The sequence below is a fragment of the Morus notabilis genome, unplaced genomic scaffold (assembly GCF_000414095.1).
Source record: "Morus notabilis unplaced genomic scaffold, ASM41409v2 Scaffold332, whole genome shotgun sequence".
Classification (NCBI taxonomy): Eukaryota; Viridiplantae; Streptophyta; class Magnoliopsida; order Rosales; family Moraceae; genus Morus; species Morus notabilis.
The window spans coordinates 564,114-578,307 of record NW_010361195.1 but is presented as its reverse complement, the minus strand read 5'-3'; the positions used below and the strand labels follow the sequence as shown (position 1 = coordinate 578,307).

At 37.5% G+C, this 14,194-nt stretch overlaps 2 protein-coding genes and 1 non-coding gene across 3 annotated transcripts; 2 read left to right on the top strand and 1 right to left on the bottom strand.

Moving 5' to 3' along the window:
- The first annotated feature begins 1,467 nt into the window (after positions 1-1,467).
- On the top strand, positions 1,468-4,496 carry LOC21400773. Its single transcript, XM_010098670.2, has 5 exons — positions 1,468-2,032; positions 2,164-2,302; positions 3,610-3,695; positions 3,853-3,997; positions 4,117-4,496. Exons 1-4 carry the CDS (start codon positions 1,760-1,762, stop codon positions 3,979-3,981), a joined length of 627 nt encoding a protein of 208 aa, XP_010096972.1. The 5' UTR covers positions 1,468-1,759; the 3' UTR covers positions 3,982-3,997; positions 4,117-4,496.
- Positions 4,497-5,810: 1,314 nt separating this feature from the next.
- LOC112091698 lies at positions 5,811-6,314 on the bottom strand. Its single transcript, XM_024165950.1, has one exon. It carries the CDS (start codon positions 6,312-6,314, stop codon positions 5,811-5,813), a length of 504 nt encoding a protein of 167 aa, XP_024021718.1.
- A 4,845-nt stretch (positions 6,315-11,159) lies between these two features.
- LOC112091701 lies at positions 11,160-11,266 on the top strand. The gene has a single exon (XR_002902272.1). It is a non-coding gene; the product is annotated as a small nucleolar RNA R71 (small nucleolar RNA).
- Positions 11,267-14,194: the final 2,928 nt, after the last annotated feature.

Genomic DNA, 14,194 nt, shown 5'->3' with positions numbered 1-14,194 from the left:
CCCCGCGCGCCTTTGCCCCCCTCTCCCGCGCGCCCGTGCCCCCCTTTCCACCCGCCCGCAACCCCTAGAGTGTACTAGTGCCCCCCCGATAAAACCCGTAATTTTACAATGAAACACGCATTTTGCAATCTTCAAGACTGATTTGAAGTTTTCAAATAAAAAAAAAAACATACATTATTGTGTAAATATTTGGGCAGCATTTCCCCATAAATATAAGCTTCCCCAGAGCCAAAATAACCTGTTGAATATGATAAATTATAAATGCAATGCAATGCCAATAATAAACATATTGCAATAATGTCGTGTATCAATTGGCATTTCTGTTTCGGGGTCTAGATTCTGCCTGATTACCTCCAAAGCCTCGATCTTTGACTTCATAGTCACTTTCACTGGGAAATACTGCCGCACAGGATCCATGATCATCTTTAGATGTCCGATCCCAAAAAATTCACCTGTGTTGTACTTTGGGAGGTCATACTGAAAAAGAAGAAAAAACACACCGGTTAGAACCGACCAAAACGACAGAACTGACCCGAATAGACAGAGAAACCAACAAGAACCGATTGAACCGACCATAACCCGACCCAAAATCCCCGCAGAACTGACTAAACGGACAGAACCGACCAAAACCGACCTAAACCGATCAAGAACCGACCACCAACCGACCAAGAACCGACCTCACCAAGAACCGACCAGAATCGACCCCTCTCGACAAGAACCGACCACTAGAAACGAGTTAAAACCGACCTAGAATCGACTGAGAACAGACCAGAACCAAAACCGACTAAGAACCGACTATGACCAGACCAATGTTGCTTATATTAAGTTTTTGTTCTTGCAAAAATATATAAGAAAAAGTAAAACAAGAATATTACCTCAGCAGATTCCGTTGCCTCGTCGACAACTGTTCGAGAAATGACCGTTTTAGTTGAGGAAGAAGAGCTGGTTTTTGATGCCATTTTAGTCGGATTTTGGTGAGCAGGTGGTCGGTTTTTATGGTCGGGAATTTGGTGAGTGGTCGGGGTCGGTTTTTGGTCAGTTTTAGTGGGAAGGGAGTCGGTTTTTGATGAACGGTCGGTGTTTGGTGAGTGGTCGGTCGGCCGAGACGAGAGAGATCGGAGAGTGGATCGGAGAGAGAGAGAGAAATAGGTGAGAGGAAAGCCGGCGGTCGGTCGTGAGGTTAGTGACTGATCGGAGAGAAAAGCCGGCAGTCGGCGAGAGGTGATCGGAGAGAAAAACCGGTGGTCGGTCGTGAAAGAGCTCAGTCGGGGGAGAGAGGGTCGAGCGGTCGGTTTCGGGGGGAAGAGAGGGTCGAGCGGCGATCGATTTTGTGAGGAATGAGATTTTTTAAAATGACCTAGGACTAATAGGACTAATTTTTTGCCACATAAGATATACGTAATCATTTTTTTGTTATAAAAAAAAACTTGTCTATTTCCTCAAATTCTGATTTTCTCCGGTCTCTTTTATCAAATTTTCTCAACAAAAAGACTTTGATTAGGAAAAAAAAATTAAAAAAAAAAATCTTGGACAAGAAACTGACAATCCCTCCCTTCTTTTTCCGGCGAAACCCACCACGTCGCAGGTCGCAACCCGTCCATTCGGCGACCCCCCTTCGGCGACTCACCACATCGTACGTGACGACCCCCACGACCTCCCCCTCCGCCAATCAAGCCTAGATATCACTCATCCCGTTATCTTCCATTTCCTCCGTCACCGGCGCCGACGACTCTCCTTCCTCACCCATCCCAAACCGAAAATGTCAACAACCGATGGGGCGACGAACAAACCACCTGGCCTCGTTATATCGCCGACAAAACCCATTTTGTCGTTCCTCGCATCAGCCTCCAAAGACCAATCCCTCTCTCAGGAGCTTCGAGAAATCGCCTCCGATCTCTCTTCAAAACCCAGCGTTCCGTACAAGTCCCTTCGGATTCTCTGGTCAGCTTCCGACCCGGCTTCCCGACCCACCTTGATACAACTCTTGTCGGGATCGGAGTTCGTCCTCCCTAGCCCCAAACCCAGAGAAAAGGTACGTCAAAATTTCACTCCCAATTGCTTTGTTTTTGTTCCCAATTTGGTTTCATGATTTGGGGATGGAGCAAAAGTTAAACCCTTTTGGAGAAAAAGATTTGTTTTTTTGATGTGGGTTTTGGGTTTTAGAGCGAGGAGTTGAAGGCAAGGCTGAGGAAGCTAGCTGAAATGGCGGAGAGGAAAGCGTACGCAGAGCTGGTGAAGGACATTATGCCTAAGAAGGACAACTCCGAGCCTTTCTCTTCTTACAAAGATCAGTTGGGATTTGGTGAGTTGCTCTGTTCATTCACAGTATGGCCTTTATGACGTTTTTGGTTTTAGATTTGCAATCCAAGCTATCCAAGTGAAAAATCCACTGTATTATTTCAATGATCTCGGGTTTGCAGAGAATTTCATCTATTAGTGGACAACAATGACTTGCTTAGTTCTTTCGGTTTAGCAAATTTGGTACATTATATTTACTTGTGGCGCGTTTACAAACGGAACCTATCAAATCATGTATTTACTAACAAAATCAGTAATGGGGAGTTTTCGGCCTAACATAATATAGGAAATGAGGAAAATGAATGTCAGACTTTGCAGCCCTCTTGGTATTGAATCATGGTTAAAGGGAATAAATGTCAAATTTGCTTATGTACACTTAATTTCACATGTTATAAGCTGTAGTTACATGGATAATATTCATTTATAAGTATTGTGAACACGTGAAAACGAATTAGATTGTTTCCCATTACTCCATCTGAAAGACAAGTAAACACTGAAAAAGGAATTGATGATCCTTATTCGTATTACTTTATTTTACTTTCTAATCCCTCTACCTTTTCAGTTTGGTAAAGGCACATTTAGTGTATAGGGAAAGAATGAGTTCAACCTCTTTAACCTTAAGTCTTAGCAATAGATTTTGCGAACCTTTGTGGGATGACATACATTTTAGTGTTTCAAGCTTTCATCTCTGTGCATGTCCTAGCATTAACCTGTTTCGGATAGGAGACACCAAAACCAAATGGAAATTTTAGAAATTATTCGGGTATGTGGAGTTGTGTATTTCTAGAGAGTACGTGTAAGAATTTTGGGACCAAGTGAAAGACTGAGAACATGTAATATAAGAACAAGCTTTGTTGAAGGTTTCGGCTTGCATTATTGATGCACTGTTGAATTAAATTGTTTTATTGTCGCTGCAGTACGAGTATGGCATTTGCTTTCTCGTTTTATAACTTTTCAGTTTAGCATCGTATTTGGTTAGCATAGAAAGGCTCAAACTTGGTAACAAGCTAAGACTTCAGTCTTAGCGAGGCTCCTAAATGAAGAGTTTTTCTGTAACATTCTTGTAAAATTAGTGAAAATGGATGGATTGTAAACTTCCTATTTTTGCTTTAACAATTTGTGAAGAAATGAGCTGGACGTGTGCTCCCAAATTACATGCCTAGTGAATTTTTTTAGGAACCGTGTCTTCTATTTATCTAGTTAGTTTATATATATATATATATATATATATATATGTATGTATAAATAAGAATTTTTGCTTTCTGATTATGATTTTGGATCCAAGTTATAAATAATAATGAACTTCTACAGGTTTACATGTTGCGCTGACGATGTTCACTGGCTATTTGGTTGGTTATGCTGCATTCAGAGCATTATTTAACCACAGTCCTGCTATGGTACCTTCAGAAAGACTGATCAATTTGTTTATTTATTTATTTATTCTGTTTTATGGATAATGTAACCTGTAGAATGTAGATAATAGTTTTTGTCATGATGTTTTCTATTGTTCTTCTTCTGTCATTCAATTCTGTGATCGTCAATGCTTGTTTCCAGAATGCAGCTGGTGGAATTCTTGGATTGATAGGTGGCATGCTCATAGAAACATTTCTTTTCATAATTAGGACTTCCAGCCAAGATCTTCGATCATCGACTTCTACTTCCAAGCAGAAGAAGGATCAGTAGACTTGGTTTTCCAAAGGTTGGTTGTTTCTTCCATTCGCTGTTGTCAATACCTGCATTTTAACGCGTGAATATTCTTTTCTATGTTGCGTTAGGATCTTTGTAACTTCTATAATGCTAATTTCTCTCTGAAATTAGGAAAACATGGAATGGAAGAACAATGTAAAAAATGGAATATTAATAAAGAAGCACGGCTTTGTGAACTCTTATAGAAGCTTCCATTTTGATCTGCTGGATTTGGACTTTGCTGTCTCCCTCTTCCGGCTGTTTGAACTTCGTTTTCTTTGTCAATGACAACTCGTCGATAATGTTTGCAGATCACAGTATTAACTCATCGAGATTAGACGGATTCTCAATCTCCTTGGTCAGCTTCTTTATTATGTTGGGAAGAAGCTTGAAGAGTGTCTTTAAAGTTTAATCTGATTATACTCTTTCCTTATTGGGTTTTGTCTGAATTTTTGTTCCATATTGTATGTATAGCAATAGAATAATAAAGTTTCTGAAAGGAATTTTTGTTAGACGTTGGATATGTAATTAGGTAGGGGTTGACTATAATTTGATTCAAGATAATTAGTTCAGAAGAGATAAGGGGGAAAAAGTAGAATGATAATTTGTCCTGCTTGAATGAGAAAAATTCTTTGGACGCGTTTGGAACTCGTTCTAAAATGATTTTATTTTTTGTATGAAAATGGAAATGAAAACGTTTTCATTTTCAGGCAGGAATCATTTCTGAAAATGCGTTTGGTATTTTTTTTTCAGAAATTGGTGTCAATCTAAAAAAATTAAAACTGCGTTTGGTAGTTTTATTTTTAAAAACATGTAATAGTATTTGAAATAATAATATATTAAATAATTAATAATTGAATCTTAAATAGAAACGCTAATAATTAATATAATAATTTAAATTACATTACAAATAAATAGTAAATAATTTAAAATAAAATAACTTAGTGAATGATTAGTAAAAAAAAAAAAGTTTACTTAGTGAATAATCATAGCTTATATTATTGCTGTACATACGAATTTTACATTTGATTAGCTAGATGGTTCTTAAATTAATCATGTGATTGCGTTGTCGCTAACTATCCATTTTGGATGTTTTTGCTTCTTGTGTGTCCATACTTTGTTGTTGTCCTTGTTGCCTTTCTTGTTCTCCCTCGATATTTTCTAAGGGCAAATCGACATCATATTGTTTAAATAGAGGATCATCTCGCGCGTACATCTTAATTAAATTGTGGATCACACAACATGCAATTGGTATAAGTGATTGCCTTGGCATCCAATAATTGGTCGTAAGTTTAAGAATTTTAAAACCTTGCTTTCAAGACACCAAAGCATATCTCTATGCAATTACGCAGTTAATAGTAATAATAATTGAATAACTCTTGTGGTCTCATTGGTTGGCCACCGTTTCTAAACTATTGAATATGGTACCTTTGACCACGAAATGGTGCTAAAAAGTCTCGCGTGTTGCTGTAACCAGAATCCACAACGTAATATTTTGGGTGGGGTGGCACCAAGCATTGGTTCTGTGGATCTATCATAGTCGCAGTTAACACTTTAGAATCAGCAGCTGATCCGTCCCATTCGATATTGACATAAGTGAATAACATATCGAAACTACACGTTGTCATTATATTTTGAGTACACAAATGTCTTCTTCCTCTATAGACTGTCTGTTGATGTGCAAGTGGGACAACCATTATGTGTGTACCGTCTATTGCACCAATACAATCTTATTAAAATGCATAAGGCGTGAGTTAGGATTAATTTAAAATTATTTGTCATATTATTAGTTTATGAGCAGAGTCAGATTGTACCTTAAACCATGGTTAGTACTTAGGGTTGTATCGAATCTTTGGGGGGACGATGTTCATATTTGGTGGTTTTATAACGTCAGGTGCTAACGCAGACAATGCGGTAAGCACATTAACAAAATACCGGTGTACTGTCTCTCCAGAATGAACAAATCTATCTTGTATCTCTCTATTACGGTCTGAGAGAGCAATTGTTCTTAAGAACATCATTAGTGATTCTTCTGTTGATATACTTAAAGAAGGCAGTAGGTTGCGATCTTGAATTAACCTTACAATTGCTTCGAATGTATCTCGGTGCATACAACATATTTCGAACATATTTTCAGGATGCCCATACAATTGTTCTAAAGCATATTCTCGTCCTGTTAACGCAGAATTATGACGAGGTTGCCTATTAAGTCTGTTTGTAAGTGACATCAACAATTGGACAAAAATGTTTGCCTCTTCATCATCATCTGATGAGTTAAGAAAGTCCACAATTGTGACATTATCCTCACTATTTGTGGTATCAGAATCCATATTAACCAAAAAAAGAACATGACTAGAACTAATCAAACATCCATATAACATTACCAATCAAACAAATAACAAAGTCGTTAACACAAGTCTGAGAGGTAGTTCAGGCAGTATGTTCAACAATACTTAAAAAAAACACATGTCTGAGAGGAAAAAATAAAGAAAACATCATAAATAAAAATAATCTAACTTATAGGCTTCGAATCTATGAAAGATGACAATGAGGCTGCATTTTCACAAAACATCCTTCTAAAGGAAATGCCAATAGCCAACTTCTCTGCTGCCTTATTATACGCATCGTCGACTAAGTACTCCTCATACCCATTCAGCAAATCCATACAGGTTTCGATACTTGTAGTAGGATCCTCTATCTGAGCCTCGGCTACTGTCATAGTACAGGCTTGCCTATTAGCTAAATATTGCTAAAACAAATTACCTTTTTGAACAGATGTGTCACTGCGTAGGGTAGCACTCTTTGCCAAAGCCTCTGTAGCCTCATCAACTGCAGCTTTCATCTTGCCCTTCTTATTGGATCGAGTAAGAGGACCTTGAGACCGTCTGCTTCTATTGGCTTTTGAATCCCGGACTTCATCCGAGTCCTCTGTACCCTCATCTTGCTCTTTAGGTTGCGCGACAGCCCTTTTCGCCGCATTCAAAACATTAACGGCCGTATGTGCATTTATTGACCCCTGTCTAGTAGCGATAGTCCCAACAAAAATCTTTGAAAGTTGGGCAAAGTTGTGTAAACCTCCTTTCTTGAATTTCTTAACATCAAGATGTTTCTGACATTAAAAATAAAACAATAACAAATACTCATGTGCAATCCAAAACACTAATTAATTCTTCCATATCACATAAGATGGTTATGATCAAAACTTACCGCCACATACGAATCTCACACTTCTTTTTCAGCCGTGACAGTGTTAGCCTCATAATCCCAACCAAACTCGATTATTTCAATCAAAGCCTGAAACTCCCTCGTACTACGTCTAAACCTATTCCATTTTGCTTTAAACTGGTCTAATGTGAAATGCTTACCAAACTTACGTGCTATTGCATTATCAATTTTCATCCACGTGTTTTTGTCCAATGTGGATGTATGCAAACCATTCTTTGCCTCCTCATATATCAGTTCTACATAAAAATCCTCAATTGCAGCAGGTCATGTTGTATTATCATCCTTATCACACATCTAAAAGAACAGTTCCATTTAAAATTAAATGAAATCCTAGTCTATATACAAGCAGTAATGTTCACCCTACCGTTTGAATATCAGCTCGTTGAGTTTTTGCATAAAAATCCTTAATTGCAATCGGTTGAATTTTTTGCATATTTTTAGTTTCACAGCAACCATACACTTTGAATATATATCTTCAATCCCACAAATCTGAGAATAGCAAATATCACCCAAAAAAACCCAAAAGTCAGTCCATACCCAGAAATCAGTCAATCTGAGAAATCCATATATCAGTTCATACCTGTGAACAACAAATCAAGACAAAAAAAACCCATACATACCCTTATGGTAAACAACAAATATCACATAGATCAGGATTGCCGAGAATAGTAAAAAATCATCTAAACATCCAAAAACACCAGAGAACAACAAATCATGATAAAAATTAGCAAAAAAAAAAAACACCCAGATCATCAGTAAATATCGAAAATACTCAAAAAAATCTTCACCAAATCAGAACAAATATCAGAAAAAAAAAACCCAGATCATCATGCAATACTCCATCAACTCATCGGCAAATAAAAAAAATATCAACCTAAACACCCAAAAATATCCCGAGAACAGGCAAATCACAACAAATACCAAGAAAAAAAACTCCCAGATCCTTAAGCAAAACCGGCAATACTCGAAATAATCTTCACCAAATCAGAACAAATACCAACCTAAACTCCCAAAAACCCGAAAGCAGGCAAATCAGAACAAATACCAGAAAAAAAACTCCCAGATCCTTCAGCAAAACCAGCAATACTTGAAAAAATCATCAACAAATCAGATTAATGGGCATACCTCGGTTGATTTAGGGGAGTAGCGGTAGAGCAAAGTCTGAGACCGGAGAATCAACCGGAGAAGAAGGCGGATCCCATGACCAGCGATTCTAGCTAAAAGCCTATCGCGAAGAAATATATAAGAGAAGAGAATGGTGAGAGGCGGAGAAGATAATGGCAAAAGGCGGAGAAGAGAATGGCAAGAGGCAGAGAAGAACGGTTGGAGAAAATGAAAAGGGAAAAAAATCAAAACGGATTTAATCCGTTTTCAGAAAAGTTGAAGTTTTTGAGAAAAATCCAAAAATATTTTTGTTTTGATTTTGGTATGGTACATCCCCAAACGTGATTTTCTTTCTCGTTTCAATTTTTTCTCCTCGAAAAACATGAAAAACGTTGTCAAAACTAGAAACAAACGCGCCCTTTGATTCAAACTCATTTTTTTCATGCTCTTGCATGTGTTTTTGTGGCTCATTCAAAGAGAAATTGACATGTTATACACTAGTTTTGAAACTTTAGACGGGCCACCCGGGACAATTGAAAAGTCTAAATTTTTACCTGATTACCGAGCCTAAATTGCCCGAATTTTTAGGCAGCCCGACCTGACCCGAATTTCACCTTAGATGGGCTTCGGGCAGCCTTTGGCTGCCCGTTGCTCAACCGAAAATGTCTGAATTTTGTAATATTTTTTATAATATATATATATACGTATATATTACAATTTGAAATTTGAAATGAACATACGAACTATATAAAAAAAAATTATTTCTTTATTAATTTTTAAATTTATAATTCATGATTGCCTCGTTAAAAACCTTATCAAGAAAAACCCAATTGGGATAAAAACTTGGTAAGGAAAAAATGGTGCAATCATTGTGAGACGAATTACAAATTTGACAAACTTACAAAGTCTATACAAGATTACAATAACACTATACAAATTACAAAGTAAATAAATATTTACAAATTACAATAATAAAATTTAATTTGAAGTAGAAGGATCGTCTTGAAAATTAAAAGTTAATCTATTAAATTCGTGGATCCATTCTTGGCTTGCCGGTGAGATTGTATCGTGTAAGCGTTGGTCAGAACGATCCCTATCCTTGATGCCCACCAAAGCTTTAACAATATTCTGTTGCAATGCGTTTCTCCATTCTTTAAGTATTTGGCTGGTTATACTGAATGCTTGTTTGGCTGCAACAGTGGAGACTGTGATAAAAAAAATATCCATTGTTAGTCGTGTTAGGATCGGCCAAGTTAATGCTCGTGCCCTCCACCACTGAACCAAATCAAACATTTCACTATTGTCTACAACTAAGCCCTCACTCAGGTACGCCATTAACTCGTTAAAGCCGCCGCCACCTCTTGATGAAGATCTACTCCCAAATTCTTCTTAACCTTAAGTCGTCGTCACCGTCGTCTTCTTCTTCTTCTTAGACAACCCAAAATCATTCAAGAATGAATACGGATTGTCATCTCGTTGTTGCGGTTCTACTACACGAGGTATGTTTCTACACCTACTTTCATAAGAGCTATAGAGAGAAAATATTTTTTCCTTTATAATAGGAAATTGGTCAGTGTGTCGATAGCTAAAAAGTCACCTAAGTTATCTAATCCACTTTCTAAACCATCTAATTTTAATCTAAGGTCGAAAATAACACCGAAACCATACAATATTGGTAATTTAGACCAATATTTTTTAAACTTCTTTTCGATAGAGGCGATAGGAACTCCTAAAACCTCGTGTGTCCTAAATTCACTAAATAAAATAGACATTCTTAAAAGTTCTCCTAACGCTAATGGTGACGTTAGGTAATAAGTTCCACTAAGTGTTAAAGTAACTTCGTGAAATCTACCTAAGAAGTTAAACAAGAGTTCGGCAATTTGCCAATCAGTTTCATCTATAAATCCTGCTCCTAATTTTGCATAACATAATTTGTTATAGCATCTTTATAGGGAATGCATTGTTCAAGCATTATATAAGTAGAGTTCCATCTTATGGGCATATCTAAGGCTAATGCTCTAGGATTTTGATTACATGCTTGTAGAAATCTAAACCAATTTTGTATTCTTTGATTACTATCTTGAATCCAAGCAATGTTATCTCTAATTCTTTTAATATGACCTGACATTGATTTTAAACCGGATTTTACTATTAAATTAATTATATGGCATACACAACGTTGGTGAAATATATCATTATTACTATGCACCTCCATGAAAGATTACAAGGTGTTCTCAAGAGAACTCCTTGGCTGATGCGAATTGTATTGAGGTGCAGAATACGCCTTTGGTGGTTGCGGCTGTTGCTCAGTTCTCCATTGTCCTCCTGATGGTTGTGCTTGGTTAGAATCTCTCCAACTGAAGTTTGGATGGTTCCTCCAGCCAGGATTGTATGTGTTAGAGAAAGGTTTGTTGTATGCCCCTAAGGCATTGCATTGCTCCTCATAAACCCCTCTCATTTCACCATAAGCAGGACAATCCTTAGCTAGATGTTCCACCCCACCACAGACAAAGCATGGCTCATGTGTCTCTGCCCTTGCGACCGTGTGGATTCCTTTACCTTCTTTGCCTTTGAGGGTCTCGATTTGCCTTGTCAAAGATTTGACTTGGGCTTTGAGGTTGTCCTCCTCCCTTAATTGATAGATTCCAACCGGTCGAGACCTATTGGTGCTATCAGTAGCATTAGGTCCGGTCCAAGTGTGGGCTTTTTCAACTAACTCGTTGAGATATTCAAAAGCCTCCTCGGGATCCTTTTGGAGAAATTCACCATTGCACATCATCTCCACAAATTGGTGCTCTCGAATCGTGAGTCCTTCGTAGAAATAACTGACGAGGCGCCAACTCTCGTAACCATGGTGGGGACACTGATTTAACAGATCCTTGAACCGTTCCCAAACTCGATACAAAGTTTCATTGTCCTTTTGGGTAAAGGTCGAGATCTGTCTTTTCAGACCATTGGTCTTATGGTGAGGGAAATACTTGTTAAAAAATGATGTCGTCATTTCTTTCCAACTTCCAATAGACCTAGGTCGCAGAGAATACAACCAGCTTTTAGCCTTTTCCTTCAAAGAGAAAGGAAAGAATTTCAATCGCACAGAGTCCACGATTTCAGCTCGGTTGTGAAAAGTGGCCACTACTTCTTCAAACTCCCTAATATTAACGTATGGATTCTCGCTCTCTAACCCGTGAAAGGTCGGCAGTAGTTGGATCATGCCTGGCTTGAAATCCAAATTCGGCATATTTGGGGGAAACATTATGCATGATGGTGTGGCCGTATACGTAGGGTGGAGATAATCGTTCAACATCTTCTGCTAGACCTCCTCGTTTTGAGCCATTGCGAACGGATTTGCAACTGCTAATGAGGCTGGGGTCGAGGGAGGACTAGACGTGTGGGAAGAAACTTCACTAGGGTTCTCCGGTCTTACTGCGAATCTCCTTAATTTGTCTCTATAACAATTTATTCACCCTACGTTTCACTTTTTTATTTTTTTAAAATTTTTTTTGTTATTTTTATTTTTATTTTTATTATTTTTATTATTTTTATTTTTAATTTTTTAATTTTTTTTTATTTTTAATCAAAAAAAAGAATTATATAGTAACGTAAATTGCAACCACCGAGAGTGCTCCCAGGAAAGACTATAGCTCTTGGCTCAATGAATAGTCTCCTAGACAGAGCAACGTTCCCAGAAAAAATTGGTGGGGCGAGGCCCGCTTAACTACCAACTTTCCTAGACAGAACTCCCTCAGATTATACTTTCCACGTAACCACACAATTATTCTCAAAATTAATTATTAAATTTTATTGAGTAAATTATGAAATGTAATCTAATTAATGGAAACTATTCCTAAAGTCAAAAACCTAAATCTACCAAATTATGAAAATCCTAGATTAGGAATCTAAATTAGTCAATTAATTACAATCCTAGTTATAATCCTAAGAGTTAAGAAACTATAAAAGGAAAAATTAAATAAGGCCACAATTACAAATATGAATTACTTTAATAAGGACACGGCAGCCAACCGAGAAGCCCCTTTTTTTTATATATATATAAATATATATATACTAACAATCAAGTCACGGAGACTAAAAGTTTTTTGTTTTTTTTTTTTTTTTTTTTTTGAAACGTGCCAAGCAAAAATAAATGGAAAGAAAGCCTAACAAAGTAATAGAGAAAACTTAACAAACAACCGGGAAAATGAAAATTGACTACAGGCTAAAACAACACAGCAAAATTTTTTTTTTTTAAGAAACGTCATGCCAAACAAAAAAAAATAAATAAAAGATGAATAGTACCTACCTCTTTGGCTAATTATCTACTGAACAATCTTGTTGACGCACCTCCCCGGCAACGGCGCCAAAATTTGATTACACCCAAACGTGTACAAAAATAAGCAGTCAATTGTAGTACAATTTGAACGGTCGATCCAAGAGGAGGTGTTAAATTGAACAAGAAATGACTAGCAAATAAAAAGCGTTAGGAAAGTAAGCAATCAAACAAAGAAAATGAATGAGTGTTTTTGATGATTTTTTGAACAATTTAAAATGGAGAAAATTCAATAATAAAAAGTGGTAAAGCTTTGAGAATCCTCCATATGCTTTGTTCACCTAATTGGATTTTGATTCATAAATTGACTCAATTGAAAGTTTCACATCCCAAACAATCAATCGGAAAATAAATATTTGAAGAACATATGAATTAAAAATGTATTCGAGTAAATAAAATTCTAACGTTTAGAATTAGGAAAAATTATCTTATGAGAAATCTAAGAGCGACAATATACCGTTGGCAATATTGCAGTAAAAGACTACTCATAAAATAATACCTATCAATATATAATATAATGCAACAATCACATAAAAAGAGCTTGACTAGATTTATATAAAAGTTGACAATAAAATATAATGATAAGAAGAAGAAATATGATAAAAGAAAATTATTTACTCAAATGTATAAAACTTACAAACCATTGGAGAATCAAAAATCCAAATAAGTTCACTACACATATAGGATCATCTCTAGCCTCACCTAAATACTCTAGCCTAGCTTGCACATAATTCCCATAAAATTCTAAAAAGAAAGTATGAGAATAAGAACAAGAAAATAATAGAAAATGTGTGAGAATTTAGACTCCTAAAAATTAACCCCCAATCACCTTAACAATGATCCTATTTATAGAGTTTTTAAAATGCTAAGAAAAAACCATCACAAGGCTTAAACGGGGGAGAAAAACTATCATAAACGCATCTGGCTAAAGAGTGGGACACGTGTCGTGAGTTGATTCGTGCGCGGGAGAAGACGTGGTGCACAGCTGGACACACGCGGAGGACGACTGGACGCGCGCGGGAGAAGAACTCGCGCGGGGAGGGAACGTGCGCACAAAGCGCGCGTATGCGAGGGAGCAGCTGGACCCCACTGGACGCGTGGCGAGATCTGGCTGGAGGGACGCTGGAACGTGGGGCCCACGCGGAGAGGAAAGGAGATCCGGGTGACGCATGCGTGGAGGAGACTCGCCCAGGGAGAGGATCCGTGCGCACCAGGCGCGCATTTGCTAAGGGACAGCTGGGTCCCACGGATCTGCGGTGCGGTAGTGGTCGACACGTGGCAGCTGGGATGGGCTCGCGGCTTCTCGGCTCGGCTTGGCTCGGTTGGACGATGGGCTGATGGGCTTTGGGCTGAATTGGGCTTTTCTTAGGCTCAAGTTTTGGGTTTTGCTTGGTAAATTAGTCCAAATTCAATTGTTTTCTTCAAAAACCTGAAAAATCTAATTAAAATTAAATCCTCTAAATTCAGGAATATTTGAAATTAAAATCACAAATTTTGATAAAATAATTTGACAATTATGAACATTAAAAGTGTAAATTTGTGCACTTATCAGTCGGG